At 44.1% G+C, this 21,406-nt stretch overlaps 1 protein-coding gene across 6 annotated transcripts in view; it reads right to left on the bottom strand.

Annotated features, from left to right (window-relative positions):
• The window catches only part of PHF21B (PHD finger protein 21B), a 207,957-nt gene that overhangs the window by 15,858 nt on the left and 170,693 nt on the right, over positions 1 to 21,406 (bottom strand). For all 6 annotated transcript variants that reach the window (XM_068170674.1, XM_068170680.1, XM_068170673.1 and 3 more), the window contains 4 exons: positions 18,748 to 19,098; positions 14,639 to 14,761; positions 6,964 to 7,015; positions 1,306 to 1,382 (listed from right to left, as the gene is read on the bottom strand). In XM_068170674.1, coding sequence (XP_068026775.1) covers positions 1,306 to 1,382; positions 6,964 to 7,015; positions 14,639 to 14,761; positions 18,748 to 19,098 — 603 coding nt within the window. The remainder of the gene's footprint in view (positions 1 to 1,305; positions 1,383 to 6,963; positions 7,016 to 14,638; positions 14,762 to 18,747; positions 19,099 to 21,406) is intronic.

The raw sequence follows: 21,406 nt of genomic DNA, 5'->3' as shown, positions 1-21,406 counted from the left end.
AATCCTCTAAGCAGCTTGGCTGCAGTGGTGTGTTTCTTCTTAGCCTTATCTGCCTGCTGTCTGCCATCAAACACAGAAATCTGAAATGCTGGCCTACCAAAAATCCTCCATCCCTTGCTCCTAAGTAAAGAAAAATCGCTTTCTATGGCTTAAAGAACCCAGAACACACAGAAACCTTGCTTAAGGGAAGGGCTGGCTGAGTATCAGCTTCATTCCTATAGGAAGTTCAAATAGCAAGCTCAAACTGTGGTGAAATTGTAAAGGTGGGGATATAATAAGCTGAAAAATATGCTTTTTATGTCAGTTCAGAAACAGACAAACAGTTCAGAAGTTACTTAAATGCTGCTTTCACACCACGTTAGCAATCCAATGCTACGACGATGAATGCAAGAGCATAAGTGTAAAAGACCACAGAGATTATTCAAAGCATTCTGGTTTTAATTGTGCATGATTATATTTATTGTGCAGGCTTCCATACCACCTGTAGAGCACGCTGATTTCTTAAACCAACACATCTCTTTTATGAATGTCAGTAACAAAAAAGCCCCAAAGTTCTCCATCCGTTATTTGGCACGTAGGAAAAGAAAAGTAGCCATACAAGTTTGAGCCTCTCCTGCTGAATTCATTGGGGCTGCTCAGCCTGAAGAAGAGAAGGCTCCAGCAAGACCTTAGAGCTACATTTCAATATCTGAAGGGGACCTACAGGAAGGCTGGGGAAGGGCTGTTCGGAAGGACTTGCAGTGATAGGATGAGGGGCGATGGTTTTAAACTGTTGGACATAAGGAAGAAGTTCTTTACAATGAGAGTGGGTAAAATACTGGAAAAGATTGCCCAGAGATGTGGTTGGGGCCCCATCCCTAGGGACATTCAAGATCAGACTTGATGTGGCCCTGGGCAGCCTGATCTACTTGGAGGTGTCCCTGCTCACTGCAGAGGGTTTGGACAAGATGACCTTTGAGTGTCCCTTCCAACCTGATGCAGCCTTTGTGAACATAAAGCAGCATTTCTGTTTTTCAGTTCTGACCTACAGGGGCTGTCTGTGTGGGTGAAGGAGTAATCATGTCCCACATTCATTTAGTCCTTTTGGCTTTTATTAAAACTAATGAATTCCAGTTTGAAGCAAGTGATGTTTGGGGGTGAAAACCTGTTGCTTAGTTACTGAGATAAGACTTTTCCTTTCCACATCAATATGTCTTTACAGGTAAATGCATTCATATATATGTATATATTTGTAATAAGAAGCACTTAAACCTTATACTCACATCAATTAGAACTGTGTTTAAGAAAAAGCAAATGGTAAAGTACCTCTGTTTCCAGGAGTCCACTATAGGCTGGGTTTGCTGTGCTTCTTCTCTTTCTTTCCTGACGCTTGCTCTGGATTTCTGTAACCATGGAAGGAAACATTAGTTGTCCATTTCTCATTCATCAGGGAAAAAATTAAGTAACTTGTTAAGCAAGATGCTGTTACCCTCAACCCCTTGGGCTTTGTGTTCAGTTTGAGTTTCTAAAGCATCATTGGCTTCCATCACACTGATCTTTTCTGCAGTTCAGTTTGACATTAATAAGCATTTCCTTGTAAGATTCAGAACACAGGGTTTTGGTGGTTGATTTCCTTCCTCCAAGGTGGACTTCTGCTTCCCTACATGATTTTTGTTATGATCCCTTCAGATACATATTCAGCAAGTACCAACAAAGAGCTTTCAAAATACTATCAATGTCTGCTATAGATTAGCACAGTCCAGCTTTCAGGATGTTTGTGACACATGGGAACTGGATTCCCACCACACAGCACAGGTTTCCAGGCACCCTTTCCAAATGTGGATCGCTCCCCCACAGTGTAAAAGGGGCCATGTGCCACTTTAAGAGTTGCTCTAGTAAATGGCATTAGTATTGTCAGTAAGGGCTGGGATACAGTGTCCTCAGAGATGAGCCTAATGCTTTGCATGGATGGCCTGAGTTGCAAGATAGAAATTTGAACCTTTTCATTCACAAAGACTATTGGCCAGGCCACCACGCTTGGAGTTGAGGCTCTATCAGCAGGAACTGCATTGACAAGAAAAAAAGAAGAGCAACTACTTGCACATTCTGGCTGGGTTTTCCTGCTGGCACAAGAACGTCACCTCACATGCTCAGGGGGTGTCTTCTCTAGGGCAAGTCAAAGAATAGAATAGAATAGAATAGAATAGAATAGAATAGAATAGAATAGAATAGAATAGAATAGAATAGAATAGAATAGAATAAACCAGGTTGGAAGAGACCTTCAAGATCATTGTGTCCAACCTATCATCCAACACCACCTAATCAACTAACCCATGTAACCAAGCACCCTGTCAAGTCTCCTCCTGAACACCTCCAGTGACGGCGACTCCACCACCTCCCTGGGCAGTCCATTCCAATGGGCAATCACTCTCTCTGTGTAAAACTTCCTCCTGACCTCCAGCCTGAACTTCCCCTGGCGCAGCCTGAGACTGTGTCCTCTTGTTCTGGTGCTGGCTGCCTGGGAGAAGAGACCAACCTCTGCCTGCTTACAACCCCCCTTCAGGTAGTTGAAGAGAGCAATAAGGTCACCCCTGAGTCTCCTCCTCTCCAGGCTAAGCAACCCCAGCTCCCTCAGTCTCTCCTCATAGGGCTTGTGTTCCAACCCAAAGCACACAGGCAAAGCTGCATCCCATGTCTGACATGATCTATGGATATTGTGCCACGTGACTCAAGGAGCTATAGAGAATCTCACTACCAAGAAATCTGTGATCAGAGGCTGCGCTGCGCTGAGCGATCAACGTCACAGCCCCAACCACTGCCGACATCTTGCTAACATTCTTGGTGCTACACTGCCTCCAGACTGGAGGGTGTTCTGTGGGTAACAATTCTGTCTCACTGTGAAAGTATTCCCTATGAAATGTTTGTCTGGGTATGCTGGAATCGCCATCCCAAAGCTTCCAGACCCTTTGCCATCCCTGTCCTCTAAAGCACAGGGCAAGCGTTAGATACTGATCTAGCAGCCTGCCACAGATGCACCAGAGAAGAGATGGTTGTTCTTTAGATCAGCAGCAGTTTTCGTAAGGGGAATGCTCTCAAGACCAAAACGTGACAGAGATATCCCAACAGAGGAACCATGAATCTCAGCACCCCTGTGGCAGTGCAGGAAAAAAGATGGAGTTAGGGCAGCCCAGTCTGAGTCTTTCAGAAGTGATCACAGTGATACAAGAGTGAGACTTTTCATTGGCCCAGAAAAAGAAATGGAGAATTTGATACAGCAGACCTTTCTGTGTCTTTAACTGGGCTGAGTGTCTTCACAAGAGGATTGTGATGGATCTGTAGCTCTCTGCCCTTTTGGGTCCCAGGTTTAAAAGAGAATTTCTTCAGTACATGCTCTCACCAAGGCAACAGAAATATTTGATGGAGTCTGAATTACACATGAGGTAGATACCTGGAATGCAGCTTTGGAAGAGGCATCACTATGGTACAGAGATAAAAGCTGGCTGAAGGGAAAAGTAATAGCAGTGGGAATAGATGGGAATAAAGAGATAGAGGCAGAGTAATGAACTGAAATGGATCTAGAGCTACTCTACCCTATGCAGCCATCAGGGAGGCAGAGCACAATGTCAGCACTTTATTTATGGAAACTGTGAGCAAAAACTCCCCATGCTTGTGGGATAAGCAGTACGTACATCTAGGGCTTGATCTGTCAATAATCACATCAAGACAGTACACCAGCATGTGCTTTCATTACTTGGTATTTCTGCTAGAAAGAATTGTCTACATGTCAAACCAGGGCTTAATACAGTAGAATAGATTATTTGTTTTAACTGATTCAAATATTCCAGTAACCTAGATGGAAACATTTCAGGGGATTTACTTTGCTACACTTAAGATAAAAGGTGAGATTTTGGAATGGCATGAAGTAAAGAATCCTTTAAGGTTTTGCTTTCTACCTACTATTTTGTTTTACTTACCCAATGGCAATGTTAAAAGAGATTCTAATAGCCTAGGAAAAGATATTTAATATGTTACAGACCATGCCCTGTATCTCAGAATGTATTCTATTCCTTAGTTAATTAATTCACATAATATAACTCAAAGAGGGGGGAAAAAACCTCTATGCTGTAATACACTTGACAGAATTGAATAAATTAGCATTAGGGTGGTGGAAGAGCTTCAGTGAGACTCTGCCCTCATCAATAAGTACTCTGTACGGTCAGAGTATGAGGCCTGCAATGACAATTTTTCTTCAGGGAAAGCTATACCTTGCACAGTTTCAGTCAGTGGAAGTGGTGGCTGTGTTCATTTACTGGTAAAAGGTCTGTGGCAATTTTTGGCTGATGCCTAGGAAATTTTCCACAGACCGAGTAGAAAGTGGCAGAATGTAAATAAATCACAGCTGGATGTAAAAGGGAAAAGAATGGAATAGAATAGAATAGAATAGACCAGACCAGACCAGACCAGACCAGACCAGGTTGAAAGAGACCTTTAAGATCATCGTGTCCAACCTATCATCCAACACCACCCAACCAACTAACCCATGGCACCAAGCACCCCATCAAGTCTCCTCCTGAACACCTCTAATGATGGTGACTCCACCACCTCCCCAGGCAGCACATTCCAATGAGCAATCACTCTCTCTGTATAGAACTTCTTCCTAACATCCAGCCTGAACCTCCCCTGGCACAGCCTGAGACTGTGTCCTCTTGTTCTGGTGCTGGCTGCCTGGGAGAAGAGACCAACCTCTGCCTGTCTACAACCCCATTTCAGGTAGTTGTAGAGAGCAATAAGGTCACCCCTAAGTCTCATCTTCTCCAGGCTAAGCAACCCCAGCTCCCTCAGCCTCTCCTCAATCCCACTGCTCTGATAACTAACATAAAGTTAGTTATACAACTAACTCTTGCTTTGCTGTGGTTAATCACTAACAAGGTACTCTCTGCTCTTCTCTCTCTCTTTTCCCTTGTACAGGGGCTGGGGAGAAGGGAGTCAAGAGGGGGAAGCTGTTGGTAACCTCTGGTTTTGTCCAGGGGGGGGTTCACACACACACACACACACATACACAGAGAGAGAGAGAGAATCACAAAGGTTGGAAGAGACCTCGAAGATCATCAAGTCATGTTGCTTATAAATTGTAAATATATGTAAAGATTGTGCATTTTGTACATACTCATTGCATTTCATACTTCTAGATGTCAGTCTGCTTGTGAATACAGCTTCATGTGCTTTCCAACTGAGCTGGTCTGGCAATTTTATTTTGGGGTAATTTCACCCCATCACAAGGTCTCATACTGGTAAAAGATGCCTCACAGGCTCTGCAGAATAGAGCTCTTTTCCCAGTAAGGGGAGAGATAGTCCTTTGGATGTTAAGTGGAAAGGCTGCTAGGCTACTAGAGAGACACATACAGAAGCAGATCATAGCCCTTTACCACAAAATTAAGTAATAAAATGAAGAAAAGCAGTAATGCTGTGAATTAATGACACTGAGTGAATAAGCTTTTAATGACCCAATCTTAATACAGTTTCATTCCAAAGAAATGTGAAACAGAAATGCATCAGAAGCACCAAACTAAACCGAACTGGGTAATGACCACTGCTCCCTGAGAAACAGCAATGGCTGATAGCCATAAATATGACACAGCACTAAAATAATAAACTTCAGCATCTGAAAGCTATCAGGGTAGTTTTTGACAGCTGTAATCACCGAGATGCATGAAGAAATACCCTTTCCATAGGCAATAGCTCTTGGAGGGAGCCATTTATTTAAAGCTAGTAGGAATACAGAAAGTGAATGTGTCTGGAAGAATTGATTCTGCAGGATGAGTATTGTAGCAGTTAGGTTCAAAATGTGCATCTCTGCACTTACTGTAGAACAAACAGAGCAGAGCAGTACTCAGCATTTTGAACACAAGCACTGAATCCACACAATTTATTAGTGCCAATAAAATGGTAAAGAATTATTCAAAATTAGGCACCCCCCCTGCTGGAAGTACAGTTTGTATTTCAGCATCATTTCAAACACTGTCCTCTGTTCCTTTAACAAAGGAAACAAGATCCATTCACCATCCTCATTTGTTGGATTGTAAATCTTCTCCCCAGATTTCTGTAGCCTTTTAATTTCCCTTTCAATCCATTACCATTATGGGATTAAAAAGGCCAATGGCTTAAAGTTTCTTTCAAATTCTCAGCCACTAGGGCATTAAATTATTCTCCAAAACACAGATTTAAGGAGTTTGTGTCCAGTATTGGGTCTGAACTCACATTTGGAAGCCTTGGAAGACATGCTAGCAACTCTCACACAAAGCCATGATCAGACTGGAAGTTTTGTGGGGGTTTGGATCAGTGCAGGGAAATGGAGGGAAGTAAAGTCACTGTGAGAGGTAGTCCTCTATCCTGCTTAAAATCTCATCAAACCAATGCCAGATATTCACAACATTTTACACACTATTCTGTGGAACTCCAGAGATGACTAACTGAAAAATGAAAGTCCATCTCACATGGGGAAAGAGGAGAAGACATGCTTGCTACAGAAGATCCAAGTAAGTATCTTTGAATCTCGCTGATTCTTCAACCAGATCAGCACTGGTGAGAGCTTCTGCAGGCTTTTTGTTTCAATACCATCCTCCAGCCCTTAAAGGACCAGGATGACTGGGTGAGCCCAAACGTCAGCTTATGCCAAGCCTGCTGGTGCTGGCTGCAGAACTAGTTCTCATGCCTGTTGAGCACAGTGCAGTGGGATGGGAGGCAAAGCAAACTAAGGTCACACAGGCTGAAAAGCACAATTGGGCATAAATAGCATTTCACCTGATTTTTCATTGCCCTGCAGAGGACAGAATCACCAATTACTCTGGGCTGCAGAGCCAAGGGAAAACATTTCACTAAAAACCCAACCCAAACCAAACCAAACCAACAACAACAACAACAAACCAAAACCAAAACCAAACAAAAACCCACAAAAGAACTGTAAAGCAACACAGGCTGTCTTACCTTCCAAATGTTCTGTTGTAACCAGTCCTAATGCTACCATGAAGGCAATTTTCTATGGGAAAAATAAGCAGGTATTAGATTTTGTATTAAAATAATCATGGTAGAAGTAAATAAATAAATCAATCTAGCACTGACAGAAGAAATCAGGTAAAAGTCTTTAGAAATGTGTCTTATTTGAATGCAGAGCAATCTGCAGAGTTTTAATTGAAGAATGGAGTGGAATGGAATGGAATGGAATGGAATGGAATGGAATGGAATGGAATGGAATGGAATGGAATGGAATGGAATGGAGTGGAGTGGAGTGGAATGCAATGGAGTGGAATGCAATGGAGTGGAATGCAATGGAATGGAATGCAATGGAATGGAATGCAATGCAATGCAAAGCAATGCAATGCAATGCAATGCAGCAGAGTAGAATAGGATAGAGTAGAGTAGAGTAGAGTAGAGTAGAGTAGAGTAGAGTAGAGTAGAGTAGAGTAGAGTAGAGTAGAGTAGAACAGAGTAGAACAGAGTAGAATAGACCAGATCAGGTTGGAAAAAGACCTTTGAGATCATCGAGTACAACCTATCACCCAACACCACCTAATCAACTAACCCATGGCACCAAGCACCCCATCAAGTCTCTTCCTAAACACCTCCAGTGATGGTGACTCCACCACCCCTCTGGGCAGCACATTTCAATGGGCAATCACTCTTTCTGTGAAGAACTTCTTCCTAACATCCAGCCTAAACCTCCCCTGGTGCAGCCTGAGACTGTGTCCTCTTGCTTTGTTTCAGATATGTCTGGTCAGTCACAACCTACCTGTATGGCCATATAAACTTGAAGCCAGTTGTGTGTGATTACTGATTTTATACAGAGCATGATCAAAATTCAATCAGCTTAATCAACTCAATTTCACAGCCTCAGCTGCTTTGTTACTCCTCTCTTCAGAGAAGTAATTGTGCTCTTTTGTTATTACTGTTCATACATGGCACTGCTTTTATTGGATGTGAGCAAACTGTATGAAGTAAAACAATATATACTACACTTCAACTGAACTTTACAACACTGCACAAGACATCAGAAGCATACTGAAAGTCCCTTTCCCCTCAACAAACAGAATCAGAAATATCTCTCCCCATGTTACAGAAAGCATATCACATGCACAAATGATGAAGTGGAACACTGATCCAGTGTTTACCCTTTATAGGGTGCAAACAAACATCTCCCACTGACATTGGTGAGCTTGCTTTGCAGTGAGGAATCTGATCTAAAATATTACCCAGCAGTTTTGTACCCTATAGAATCATAGAATCAATAAGGTTGGAAAAGACCTCCAAGATCATCAAGTCCAACCTGTCACCCAACACCACGTCCAATCCCTGTGACTCCACCACCTCCCTGGGCAGCACATTCCAATGGCTAACAACTCTCTCTGTGAAGAACTTTCTCCTCACCTCCAGCTAAACTTCCTCTGGCACAAACTGAGACTGTGTCCTCTTGTTCTGGTGCTGGTTGCCTGGGAGAAGAGACCAACCCCCACCTGGCTACAACCTCCCTTCAGGTAGTTGTAGAGAGCAATAAGGTCACCCCTGAGTCTCCTCTTCTCCAGGCTAAACAACCCCAGCTCCCTCAGCCTCTCCTCACAGGGCTGTGCTCAAGGCCTCTCCCCAGCCTTGTTGCCCTTCTCTGGACACATTCAAGAGTTTCAATGTCCTTCTTAAACTGAAGGGCCCAGAACTGGACACAGGACTATACAAGCACAAAAGACATCTGCATACTAGCAACTTTTCAAATGTGCCAATGTGCTAATAAGAGAAGTATTAGAGTAGATTCTAAATACTTTTTTTCCTCAGTATTTTTTTCATTGGGAATTTTTTTCCCTGTGGAAAAAGTTTTTATGAAGCTTTTATTCCATCTTTTTGATGGAAAACTGAACTTCTGCAGCTCAAACTGATCTGAACCATTTGGTATCACGTTGTATGGGCACTACTGTGGGGCCTCAGGGATCTCTGCCTCTTTCTGCTGTGCCAAACCATCTTGTTGGATCATGTAATCCAAGTTGTTGCATTTTCACAAAGTGCAAGTCCATAGGAGAGACAGCCTGACTACAAAACAAGAGCAGCTAGGAAATGAATAGAATAGAATAGAATAGAATAGAATAGAATAGAATAGAATAGAATAGAATAGAATAGAATAGAATAGAATAGAATAGAATAGGAGAAGAGAAGAGAAGAGAAGAGAAGAGAAGAGAAGAGAAGAGAAGAGAAGAGAAGAGAAGAGAAGAGAAGAGAAGAGAAGAGAAGAGAAGAGAAGAGAAGAGAAGAGACGAGACGAGACGAGACGAGACGAGACGAGACGAGACGAGACGAGGTTGGAAGAGACCTTCAAGATCATCACGTCCAACCTATCACCCAACACCACCCAATCAACTAACCCATGGCACCAAGCACCCTGTCAAGTCTCCTCCTGAACACCTCCAGTGACGGCGACTCCACCACCTCCCCAGGCAGCCCATTCCAATGGGCAATCACTCTCTCCGTGTAAAACTTCCTCCTGACCTCCAGCCTGAACTTCCCCTGGCGCAGCCTGAGACTGTGTCCTCTTGTTCTGGTGCTGGTTGCCTGGGAGAAGAGACCAGCCCCTGCCTGTCTACAACCTCCAAGCAAGCAAAACACACAATCCAGAGAACACAGGCCTAAATCTACACATAAAATGGATAGATTTTGGCCACACTGAAATACAGTGCTCAAGCAGTAGAAGGTAAAACCATTCCATTTCAATCAAAGAAGTGTCAGGAGAAGGTTTCAACACTTTGAAATCAAAATGTGTTTGACCTTCTTGTTTTGTGAAATGCCTTTAAATTGCCAAATTTTGTGAAACAACAAAAAGCCCACAGAAAGTTTTCACTTCAGTTCAGGATACAACCAACTAGTAAGTCACCAGAGTCACCATTTCCTTTGCAGTTCTGACTTTCACACAGTGAAATGGGGAAAGCAAGTACATCCTCATTTTGTAAATGAGGAGTTAGGTGGGTTCTTCAAAACCTGAGGGTCAGGACTGGACACCTACATCCCTCTCATATAGGTGAAAACATTTCTATCAAACAGGTGAAATAATAACATCATAAGACAGGAATTTCTTCTTTCCACAGTATGTAATCCTAGTATGCAATTCTCCCTGCACATCAACAATTGGTGATGTCAGATCTCATCACTGGCAATTTGGATATATTCATGGTATATTTCTGCCTTCCATAACTGCGGTAATGACAAGCACATGTGTTCATTTGCATGTCAGACCTTGATTTCAATAACATTCACTCCTTATATGCCTAAAATATCATCTAAGACTCAGTGGGGGCTCCATGCCTGAGGGGAAAGATGAATACTTGATCCAAGATCCACGGTGCAGATCTGAGAAGAAAATTAGTCCACTGAGTAGAATTACAAGCTTCACCCTTCCCCCACCAATGAGTAACTTTTTGGCAGGATACGACTCGGTGCTCTGAGCAGAAGTAGTAACAACATTTAGGTATAACATCAGAAAGCTGGAATGGTTAACATGCAATCACATTTTCCCACTGGAGTGCAGAATGGCTGTACTAACTGAAGCTAAACTGCAGGGAGAGCACACAATTTCTGGCATGTAAACTAAAACTGAATATTGCAATGCTGGCTAAACATTTTCCTCTCCTCATGGTAAAACTATTTCAGTACCTATTCATTTGCAAGGTATGTGCATGAAGAGCCTGCATAAGCAGACATCACCTCACTGTTAAACACAGGAAGGCTTAGTTTTTTATGGATGTTTGAGAGATGGTTACCTTTAAAAAGTCACAGTACAGGCTGATTATTTTTTTAAGCAGCATATTATATTAACAGCATATTTGGTTTATAGGTTTTGCTATTTCACACTCATGCAGTCCATTGAATTCAACTCAAAATACCACTGCCTCTGCAATCCTTTTCCATAAAATACCACAGTCTATTATTGCTCCTCTGTTCAGGGATCCACAAAACTGAGGCTTCAGTTTCTTGAGATTCTCAGTCCAGGCCTAACACTGCCATTCAGTTCACAATTACGATGCACTTCTCTTGTTCTTCTCAGGTGGGATTAAAAACACTCTGAGCTACATAACCAACATTTATGACACTAATTTTTCTTTTAAATAAATACCTGCTAGAATGTCCTGGAAAATGTTTCCAGAAATATAAAATTTTACTAATAGGAGACTTTGTTTTTAAATCAACAAGTTCTGGGCAGAATTCTGTTTCTTTCTGTGCTGAACTCAGGTCCCTTTAAAAAAATACAAAACAAAACAAAGAAAAACCCAACCCCAAACTCCCAGACACCTGCTTCCCAGAGAGGCAGCTGCCTTGTGCAGTTCCCTCATTTCTCTGCAGAAGTCACTCTGGTGAAAGAAGGTCCCTGACTTCACAGGCAGTTATTTGCCTTCACCCTCAGCAGAGCCCCCCTGACAGAAGCAAGCAAGTGGCCCAGTCCCCCAGACCCTCCACAGCTCTGGAGGGACTAACCCATATTCCAGGAGAGGGCTCTGACCACTGGACCTGGAATACCCTGGGTGGTCAAGACACTCTCTTCTGCATCTGGGAAAACCACTCCCTAGTAAGGCATTGGGGCATCCTGGCTGCAAAACAGTGGACACATGGAGGTTTCTGGGACCCTCAGTTTAAGAAGGACATTGAGACACTTGAATGTGTCCAGAGAAGGGCAACGAGGCTGGGGAGAGGCCTTGAGCACAGCCCTGTGAGGAGAGGCTGAGGGAGCTGGGGTTGTTTAGCCTGGAGAAGAGGAGGCTCAGGGGTGACCTCATTGCTGTCTACAGCTACCTGAAAGGTGGTTGTAGCCAGGAAGGGGTTGGCCTCTTCTCCCAGGCAACCAGCACCAGAATAAGAGGACACAGCCTCAAGCTGCGCCAGGGGAAGTTTAGGCTGGAGGTGAGGAGAAAGTTCTTCACTGAGAGAGTAATTTGTCGTTGGAATGTGCTGCCCAGGGAGGTGGTGGAGTCACCACTCCTGGAGGTGTTCAAGAGGGGACTGGACGTGGCACTTGGTGCCATGGTTTAGTCACGAGGTCTGTGGTAACAGGTTGGACACGATGATCCTCGATGTCTCTTCCAACCTTAGTGATACTGTGATACTGTTTGCTGCAGTTTAATGATGATGTGTTTGGGAAAGCAGAAACCTTCAAATCTTTGGCTTATGCAAATGGCTTAAGGAGGCTGTGCCCAGGATCATAGTTTCATAGTTTCATTCAGGGTTGGAAGGGACCACAAGGATCATCTAGTTCCAACCCCCCTGCCATGGGCAGGGACACCCCACACTAGATCAGGCTGGACAGAGCCTCATCCAGCCTGCTCTTAAACATCCCCAGGGACGGGGCCTCGACCACCTCCCTGGACAACACATTCCAGGGTTTCACCACTCTCATGGTGAAGAACCTCCTCCTCACATCTAGCCTGAATCTCCCCACCTCCAGCTTCATTCCATTCCCCCTAGTCCTATCACTACGTGATATCCTGAGAAGTCCTTCCCCAGCCTTCCTGTAGGCCCCCCTTTCCACGGCTTGCCGGCAGAATGACTGAGCCAAGAACAAAAGACAGTAATTACCCTCTGTCTCTTCTGTTCATGCAGGTATGCTCAGTAACAGAATGTGGGACCCCTGACTACTGTTAAGTCTGTTTATTCAATTTAATTTGTTAAATCCTAGTCTGTCATGACTAACATTTATGCAGAGATGCACTGGAGTTCCTGCCTCAGTTTTGTGCTTTGAAGACAAAGAGAGATGTGAAGTGCCTAGAGTGCTTGTTTCCTTTGCAAAAGTACCACGGTATCTTTGTAAGACTGCCTTAAATTGAATCATCTGCTCAGGAGCCAGGACTGTGCTTTTAGAAATGCACAGTATGTTGTATGTTTATTTTTTTTTTCCCCATGAAGCAAACCAAAGGTTTTTCCAAACCCATTTCATTTCGTAATTATATGTTCTATTTATGCCATTACATGTATTTACACTAATTACGCTGTTGGTTGTAATTACACTAATTGCATAAATACATTATAATCTACTAAAGTTTATTTTCAAAGAACAAAAGAAATTAACTCTAGACCTACAGATTTGCATCTGTGAAACAAATTCATGAAAAGAACTGTCATGCTTAAGGGCATAGCTTCAGCACCCTATCCCTAAAACTGTGCTTGTCAAGACCTCCCTGGTAATTTTAGGCTGATGCCTAGGAAATTTTCCACAGACTGAGCAGAAAGTGGTAGAATGGAAATAAATTACCATTGGATGTAAAGGGAAAATAATGATAAGGTCTAAATAACCCCATTGGTCTGATAACTAACATGAAGTTAGTTGTATAAACTAACTCTTGCTCTTTTCGGCTTCGTCGCTCTGGCAGACTCCAGCTGGTTGCTCCTGCTGGCTTGCTGACCTTGGCTGTGCTTCCTTATCGTGGCTACGTGCTAATAAACTACTCTCTACTCTTCTCTCTTTTCCCTTGTACAGTGTGGGGGAAAGGACTCATAGAATCATAGAATCACTAAGGTTGGAAGAGACCTCAAAGGTCATCATCAAGTCCAACCTGTCACCCAACACCTCATGACTAGACCATGGCACCAAGTGCCACGCCCAATCTCCTCTTGAACACTACCAGGGACGGGGACTCCACCACCTCCCTGGGCAGCACATCCCAATGACAAATGACTCTCTCAGTGAAGAACTTTCTCTTCACCTCCAGCCTAAACCTCCCCTGGCGCAGCCTGAGACTGTGTCCCCTTGTTCTGGTGCTGGTGGCCTGGGAGAAGAGACCAACCCCTTCCTGGCTACAACCTCCCTTCAGGTAGTTGTAGAGGGCAATGAGGTCTCCCCTGAGCCTCCTCTTCTCCAGGCTAAACAATCCCAGCTCCCTCAGCCTCTCCTCATAGGGCTTGTGCTCAAGGCCTCTCAAGCCCTATGAGGAAAGAGGGAAGCTATTGGTAGCCCCCTGGTTTTGTCCAGGGGGTTTCTTGTGCTGTCTATAAATTGTAGATACATCTAAACATTGTATATTTGGTACATATTCATTGCATTTCTTATTCCTAGATTTTAGTCTGATTGTAAATATTGCCTCATTTGCTTCCAACTGAGCTGGTCTGGCAATTTTATTCTGGGGAGGGAATTTCAACCCACTACAACCTCCTGTATACACAGTAAGAACAAAGCTCTTGGCTACCAAAAAGGGTAGTCAGGGCATTCTAGCTAGCAATTTAATGAAAAGCTCATTAAATTTATGAATGCTACACCAGGAAGGGGTGTGTCTAGTTCCAAGGTCTCTTCCTGCAACTCTCTGGATGGCTTTTGCTCAATATTCTTCCTGTGAAGACAAGTTACTGCAAAGAAAAACTGATGGTTTTCTCTAGAGGTCAGGTTTTAAGCAGGTGGGATCCCCCAGCGAGGGGGATTTCTGTGTTTGTGCTATTTCCTGTAAATCCTTGTACAACATTGTACACACTGTGTATTTTGCACACATATTCACTGCATTTTCATTACTGCTTGTAAAATACAGCCCTCATTCACGTCTCCGACTGGGCGAGCTGTGCTTCATTGTTGGTGCATGTGGGCTGAAGCATCACACCACTACACTTATTTACAACAAAACAAAAGCAAGAGAAAGAAAGAAAAAAAGATCACCTCTGGATTTTCCTCCTTTTTCTTTTTGGTAGCAGGAGGTCCCTGAGCTGACTCTTCAGGAGGTTTCTTTGTCTCCACTTTACTTTCTGTCTGGGTTTGGACTTGAGGCTGAATAATGATAACCTAAAAGAGAATGTACAAATAAAAGAAGAAAATTCACTGTATGTAACTGGATTTTTCAACCTGGAACCTTTGATTCCTTTTTTGAAGGGAGTTGCTTGATCCCCCTACAGACCACAAATGCAAATCCAAAGCCCAAACCATAACAAAGCGGACACCTAGGCTAGGCTTCTAAATCCATACTTACTTTTCTGAAAATTAACTTTGACTGGTGCTTCATAAGCTTGCTGCAGTCTAAGGGAGCCACTTGATCAGTGCCTCTGAAAATTAGGACACTTTCTATTTAGAGGACTTCTGAAGCTGACTCAGCAGCCTAGCTTTAGCATCCGTGTCAGTGATTTTCATAGCGTCACAGAATGCATCGGGTTGGAAGGGACCCTCACAGGGCAGCTTGCCCAGCTAGATCGGATTGCTCAGAGCCCCATCAAGTTTGATCTGGAAGGTCCTCAGGGATGGAGCCTTCACCACTTCTCTGGACAACCTGTTCAAGTATTTCACCACCCTCACTGTGAAGAACTTCTTCCTTACATCTGACCTAAATCTCCCCTGCTCCCGTTTAAAACCACTACCCCTCATCCTATCGCTACACGCCTGTCATGGGCTGAGTTGGATCTGCTGCTGACATCGAATACCATTCTGCTGTCATGCCAGCTTCAAACTGAAAGTTCTGGCTGGAGCAAAAGATCATTGGGCTTGACGTTCAGATTGGAACATGAGAGGCTTCCTGTTCTGGGTGCTGCTTCCAGTTTCTGTTTTGGGGGGTGTTGGCCTTTTTCCACTGAGCTGGCTGCTGCATGCTTCGGTGGGAGAGGTCACTGGCTGCTCCTGCAGCTTCTGCTTTTTGCTGTGCTTGTCTGCAAATAGGCTCAGGTAACTGCAGTGCATTGGGTCTTTTCCAGGAAACTCCTTATCTCAACCCAGAAGAGCTTTTTTGGTGTTACTTCTCCTCTTGTTGTGGGGGGGGGAATGGCTTGCTTGTGAGACAGTGGGCTCTGTTAACCAAGACAGTCTATTCCAGCAGGAGACAAAAGGGCTGAGATAACAAGAAGTGAGATAATTAGAGGATTCAATTAAGGCTTGAGGCTTGTTAAGAGAGCTTTATATACTTTTTTTTTTCCCCTGTGGTATGTTGGCTATGTTGATGCACTTTCTTCCCAGGGGCAGCTGGAGACGATGTGCACTTATAATCAATGTGCTCTGTGTAGTGGTGCTCATCATCTCAGGAACGTGGTTTAATGCTATGGTGTTGCTGTGCTGGTTGCTGGCATACTATAGCATGGTTCTTCCACTAGCCACTTGATGCAGATGCAATCTCACCCAACTGACGGGCCAGGTCTTGTCCAGAGTGATGCAGGTCTCTCCCAACAATATCACCTGGAGATCTGACCTGAAGCTGGAGAGGATAACTATGAATAGCAGAGGGTGTGGTAGAGCATGGGCAAAAGCCTAGGATGGTGCTCACCCCTGGTGTTCTGGAATTTCACCCCTGAACAAGTGCAAAACCCTGACAAAGAGGTAAACTATTTGGAAAACGCGTGTTGTCATCCTGGAAGTTCCCAAAAGACAGAAGCTTTAACAGGAGAGTGGTGGCTGGAGCAAAGTTTAAGATCAGATTGCAACAGTTGCTGCTTCCCGCTTCTGGATTTGGGGGGTGGGCTAGCTGCTGAGAGCTTGGGTGGGAGGGATGGTTGGCTTTTGCTGCTGCTGCTGCATTTTGCTGTGCTTTTCTGCAAACAGGCTCAGGTAGGCATTGTATCACTTCCAGTAAACTCCTCATCTGTATTAATCCAGGACAATGTTCTTCTAAACAGTCCCTTTCCAGCCTTCCTGTAGGTCACTTCAGATAGTGAAATGCTGCTATAAGGTCTCCCCAAAGCTTCCTCTTCTCCAGGCTGAACAACCCCAACTCTCCCAGCCTGTCTTCACAGGAGAGGTGCTCCAGCCCTCTGATCATCTTCTTGGCCGTGTTTTTAAGGTCTTCTCTTTGATTCTACTTTGCATACAGGTAGAAGAGATGGAACTACTCCATGTTCAAAACCACAGCCTGCTCTCAGTCACACGAGTGGTATTTCAGAGTAAGTCCATGTGGACGGGGAGGAAGACCTCATGCAACTGAGATCAGAGGCCACACTCAGCACTTTTGTCTTGTGATCAGTGTATGTTCAGTTTTGCCTGAACAAAATAAACACATGTGCTTTAAATGAAAATGACTTCTGGTTTGGAACCTATAGGAATTACTACACAGATCTCTTGTGGATCTACAGGATAACTCACAGACCCCCATCCAGCTCAATATGTTTATTGATGATCTCCATGAGGGGATTAAGCCCATCATCAATAAATTTGCAGATGGGACCAAGCTGGGGGCAGGAGTTGATCTGTTAGAGGATAGAAGAGCTCTGCAGAGGGATCTTGACAGGCTGGACAGATGGGCAGAGGCCAAGGGCAGGAGATTGAACACATCCAAGTGCTGGGTTCTGTACATTGGCCACAACAATCCCAAGAAGTGCCACATTAAATGGAGTGAAGGGCAATATCTGACCACAGAACTACAAGTGTGATTTTATACCCTTAACCAAAGCCTCATGGAGGACCTTCCTAAACTCATCTTCTTGGTGATTTGAAGGCTGGATTGAATTTAATTTCTAACTTTCAATCAATGTTATTGAATTGTTAGATGCTTTATCTCAACTCAGTCACTCTAGAAGATTCAAGAGCATAAAAAGGGATGGTTTTCTTAACTAGTTGCCAGTTTAAGGAAGAGAAAAATAAATTCTGTTAGAAAAGAGAGGAAGAGATGTGTGCTTCTATTTACCTCAGAAGCCATTCTGCATCCCATATTCTTTTTCAGCACTGTATGAGACCCTATGCTACCAAAATGACCCAGAATAGCAGGATCCCACCAGCAAATTACAGCAAATGTCTGCTGGCTTGCTTTATTGAATCTGTTTCTGGTGGAAGAGTGCTGAAGTTCTTGCATTTCAAAGCTGAAAAGCAGTCCAAAGAATAGAAGAGGAATAGAACAGACCAGGTTGGAAGAGATCTTCAAGATCATCGAGTCCAACCTATCACCCTACACCATCTAATCAACTAAACCATGGTACCAAGCACCCCATCAAGTCTCTTCCTAAACACCTCCAGTGATGGTGAGTCCACCACCTCCCTGGGCAGCACATTCCAATAGGCAATCACTTTTTCTATGAAGAACCTCTTCCAAACCTCCAGCCTAAACCTCCCCTGGCACAGCTTGAGACTGTGTCCTCTTGTTCTGGTGCTGGTTGCCTGGGCGAAGAAACCATTCCCCACTGGGCTACAACCTATCTCAGGGCAGTAAGGTCTGCCCTGAGCCTCCTCTTCTCCAGGCTAAGCAACCCCAGCTCCCTCAGCCTCTCCTCACAGGGCTGTGCTCCAAACCCCTCCCCAGCTTTTGCTGCCCTTCTTTGGACACATTCCAGCAACTCAGCATCTTAGAGATGAGTATTTCGTAACTTGATTCTTTCCTACTGATTCATCTGCCGATCACTTTTGAAACCCTTTGCTCTGACTTCATTTGGTCTTCCCCTGAAGTGTAGAGGGGAATGCCTGATTGCTTTCTACGCTCCCTAGGGTCAGTTGATATAACTAGTATGACTGTATAATTGAAGAGGGAATCCATAGGAAATTAGAGCCTGCACAGAATTCAGGGATATTATTAGTGAGGATTGGTTTAAGGAAATGGAAGATCACACAATCCCATTAACACCAGGCTGTACAATGATGTATGTTGTTCCCACTAACAAATACGCTTGAGCACAAATAAAAGTCTACCAGCATCCACGTGTTCCCTTAAGAATTTTCCCATTGCTTGCTGATTATTTTCTTCAAAAGGAACCACTGACACCACACTGCACAGGGCCATGCAGTCCCAGGGGAACATTCTGCTTACATCTGCAATGTAATTCCTGTGTTTGCTAACAAAGAATTGAAAAGCTGTCAAGAGCAGAACCTACCTTGCTGTCGGCACTAATGAGGAGCGGTTGCACTTTAATGCTGTCATTGACCACGGAGACAGTGGCGCTGGTGCTGATAGGAGTTGCATTGTTGGGGGAGGTGGAAATGATGGCGTACGCCACACCTGCGCTGCTCAGAGGTGATGAAATAGCTGTGGAGTCGGTGACACTTTGAGGCTGGCTGCTAGGCGTCTGTACATGGCTGACAGTGTTATTGGCAGTCGGGAGGGCAGGACTGGGGTTTTTAATGCTGACTACAGTTGCCTTCTGGAAGGTAGGAGGCTGCTTGGAAGGTTGGTCTCTGCACGGGGAGATAGGGAGGCTGTCTGGAATCAGGGTCTTTGGCCTAACCTACAAACAGAGAGTTGGATGTTATTAGGCACAGCCTCACACCATAATGAACAAACTGCACACACACACTCTGCCAAAAGAATCTCTAATAGCATTAACCATGGAAGCATCTAGAAAACCAGAATGTAGCCACTCAAAGTAGCTAGCCATGCATTTACTTGCAGATATAATTCCTGGTGTTCCACCATTAGGTCATTTTGGAGTCCATAATTCATTGTGATGCTGAACAAGAAGGGAGGAAAACGTCAATTCCTCACCTTTATTAGCACACATCCACACAAATGCTGCTCGAGTCACATCCAGTTCTCAGTAGGGACATGTAAGCCTTCACAAAGAATGGATGCAATAATTTCCTGTTCTGAAGGACACAACACTTTTGCTATGAATCAAGGAGTGGGAAGTGAATCATTAAGGAAATTGTGGGGAAGCATTTACAGGAACATCAAGCACATGCACTCAGAGTGGTGGATCAGTGAATGAAGATCCTCACATTTTTAAGCTGTGCCATGTCTAAGGGAGAACAGCTCCATCACACAATCACTCCAATCACACAAGAAAAAAACAAAGAGAGGAAAGAATCTCACAGCCATTGAACTTCGTATTTTGTTGCAGCAACTAAACAGCTAGTGTGCAGCTGCAGATAGATGCAGAAGGAACTTCTACGGTGGGAGGGTGGAATTGTTTGCCAATATTTGTGGAGATTGCTGCTGGCTTTACCCAGAGCCATGAAAGATAGCTGCAAACAATTGCTTTCAGCTAACGTGAGGCGCTTCCAGTGGGGTAATTAACATCCCCCCTGTCAACATGGCTCTGCCTTAACAACACGTTAAGTACACTTCCAGGATGGAAAATAAATAATTTAAACTGCTTCACGTGAAGTTAACTTCACTCCCTCCTTGTTCCTTAACAGGGCCAGATAAAACAGTCGGTTCCCTCTGTGCTTATTTAGTCCTGTCACTTCTGGCACCTTCCATACTGTGAAACAAAATGACAAGTTGTAACAGACAGACATGGGAAACAGCTGCCTGTGTCACCGCGCTGTAGCCTACAACAGCCCTTCCGATGACGCCAACTTCCATCTTCAGACCAGATAAGCAATTTAATGAAAAAAACAAAACAAAACCAAACCAAACCCCAGGGATTTACTGCTGTATCAAAAAACTCATCTCTCAAGGCTGGCCTCATGCTCTGTGGCGTCTAGAAGGAGCCGTACCCATTTGTCCCCGCGGTGAATATTAAGTGCAGCAACACACATATCGTGAGCTCGGTGTGGTTTGATAATTCAGCTTTCAACTGCTGACAGGATCCTAACACCTATGAGCAGTGCAAAAGTGCATCAGAAGAACAGCCCTGCTCCAGAATGTTGGAATTATCAGTAACCAAGACAGATGGAAAGTGAAAGCAGAAGCAGAGCCAAAGAAGGGCCAAGAGAAGGCTTTGCCCGAGGTCCTGCAGTGGACTTGTGTTCAGCTCACAACTTTGGGGTAATACTAGAGGGCCTCCTATATCCAAGCAAAACGATGCAAAACCACACTAAACTAGGCCTAAGGATATTCAAGAGAAGCTGGCAGTAATGCAATGGGTTTTTTTCTCTATCCAGTCACTTACAGAATCACAGAAACATTCAGGTTGGAAAAGACCCTCAGGATCACCAAGTCCAACCCAGAAGCCTACTCTACAAGGTTCACCCCTAAACCACATCCCCAAGCACCACATCCTTTGAACACATCCAGGGTTGGTGACTCCACCACCTCCCTGGGCAGCGCATTCCAATGCCTGAGCACTCTGTCCATGAAAAGAATTTTCCTAATGTCCAGTCTAAACCTACCCAATCACAGCTTGAAGCCATTCCCTGTTGTTTTATCGCTTATTACCTGTGAGAAGAGAGCAGCACCAGCCTCTCCACAACGTCCTTTCAGGTAGTTGTGGAGAGCAATGAGGTCTCCCCTCAGCCTCCTCTTTTTCAAACTAAATGTAGTGATTTTGATTTACTAAGATAACAGACAAGTACCCCATCCAAGTTACCAGAGGAGTCTATAATTAGCTTCATATCCACAATGACTTAATGGTCTTCTTTCCAAAAGCAGTGCACAAAGGATTAGTTTAAGCCCATCCTGGCCCACTAAGGGTTCTAACATAAACAACACTTAGTGTAATAAGAGATGTTACTCAAAGCACCTTGTTCATGTCTGTACCAGAGTCAGTTACACAAGCAGCTCTTTGTAGTGCCTACTTTTCTTTTTCATAACAAAATCCTTTCCCTCCTGCGTTACATAGGTCTCTCATATGCAAGTCTTTAAAAAGTTGC

Source organism: Melanerpes formicivorus, unplaced genomic scaffold (assembly GCF_026170545.1).
Source record: "Melanerpes formicivorus ecotype bairdi unplaced genomic scaffold, bMelFor1.0.p_v2 SCAF_3, whole genome shotgun sequence".
Classification (NCBI taxonomy): Eukaryota; Metazoa; Chordata; class Aves; order Piciformes; family Picidae; genus Melanerpes; species Melanerpes formicivorus.
Note: the sequence above shows the minus strand (reverse complement) of the source record. Positions and strands in the feature narration are given on the sequence as shown.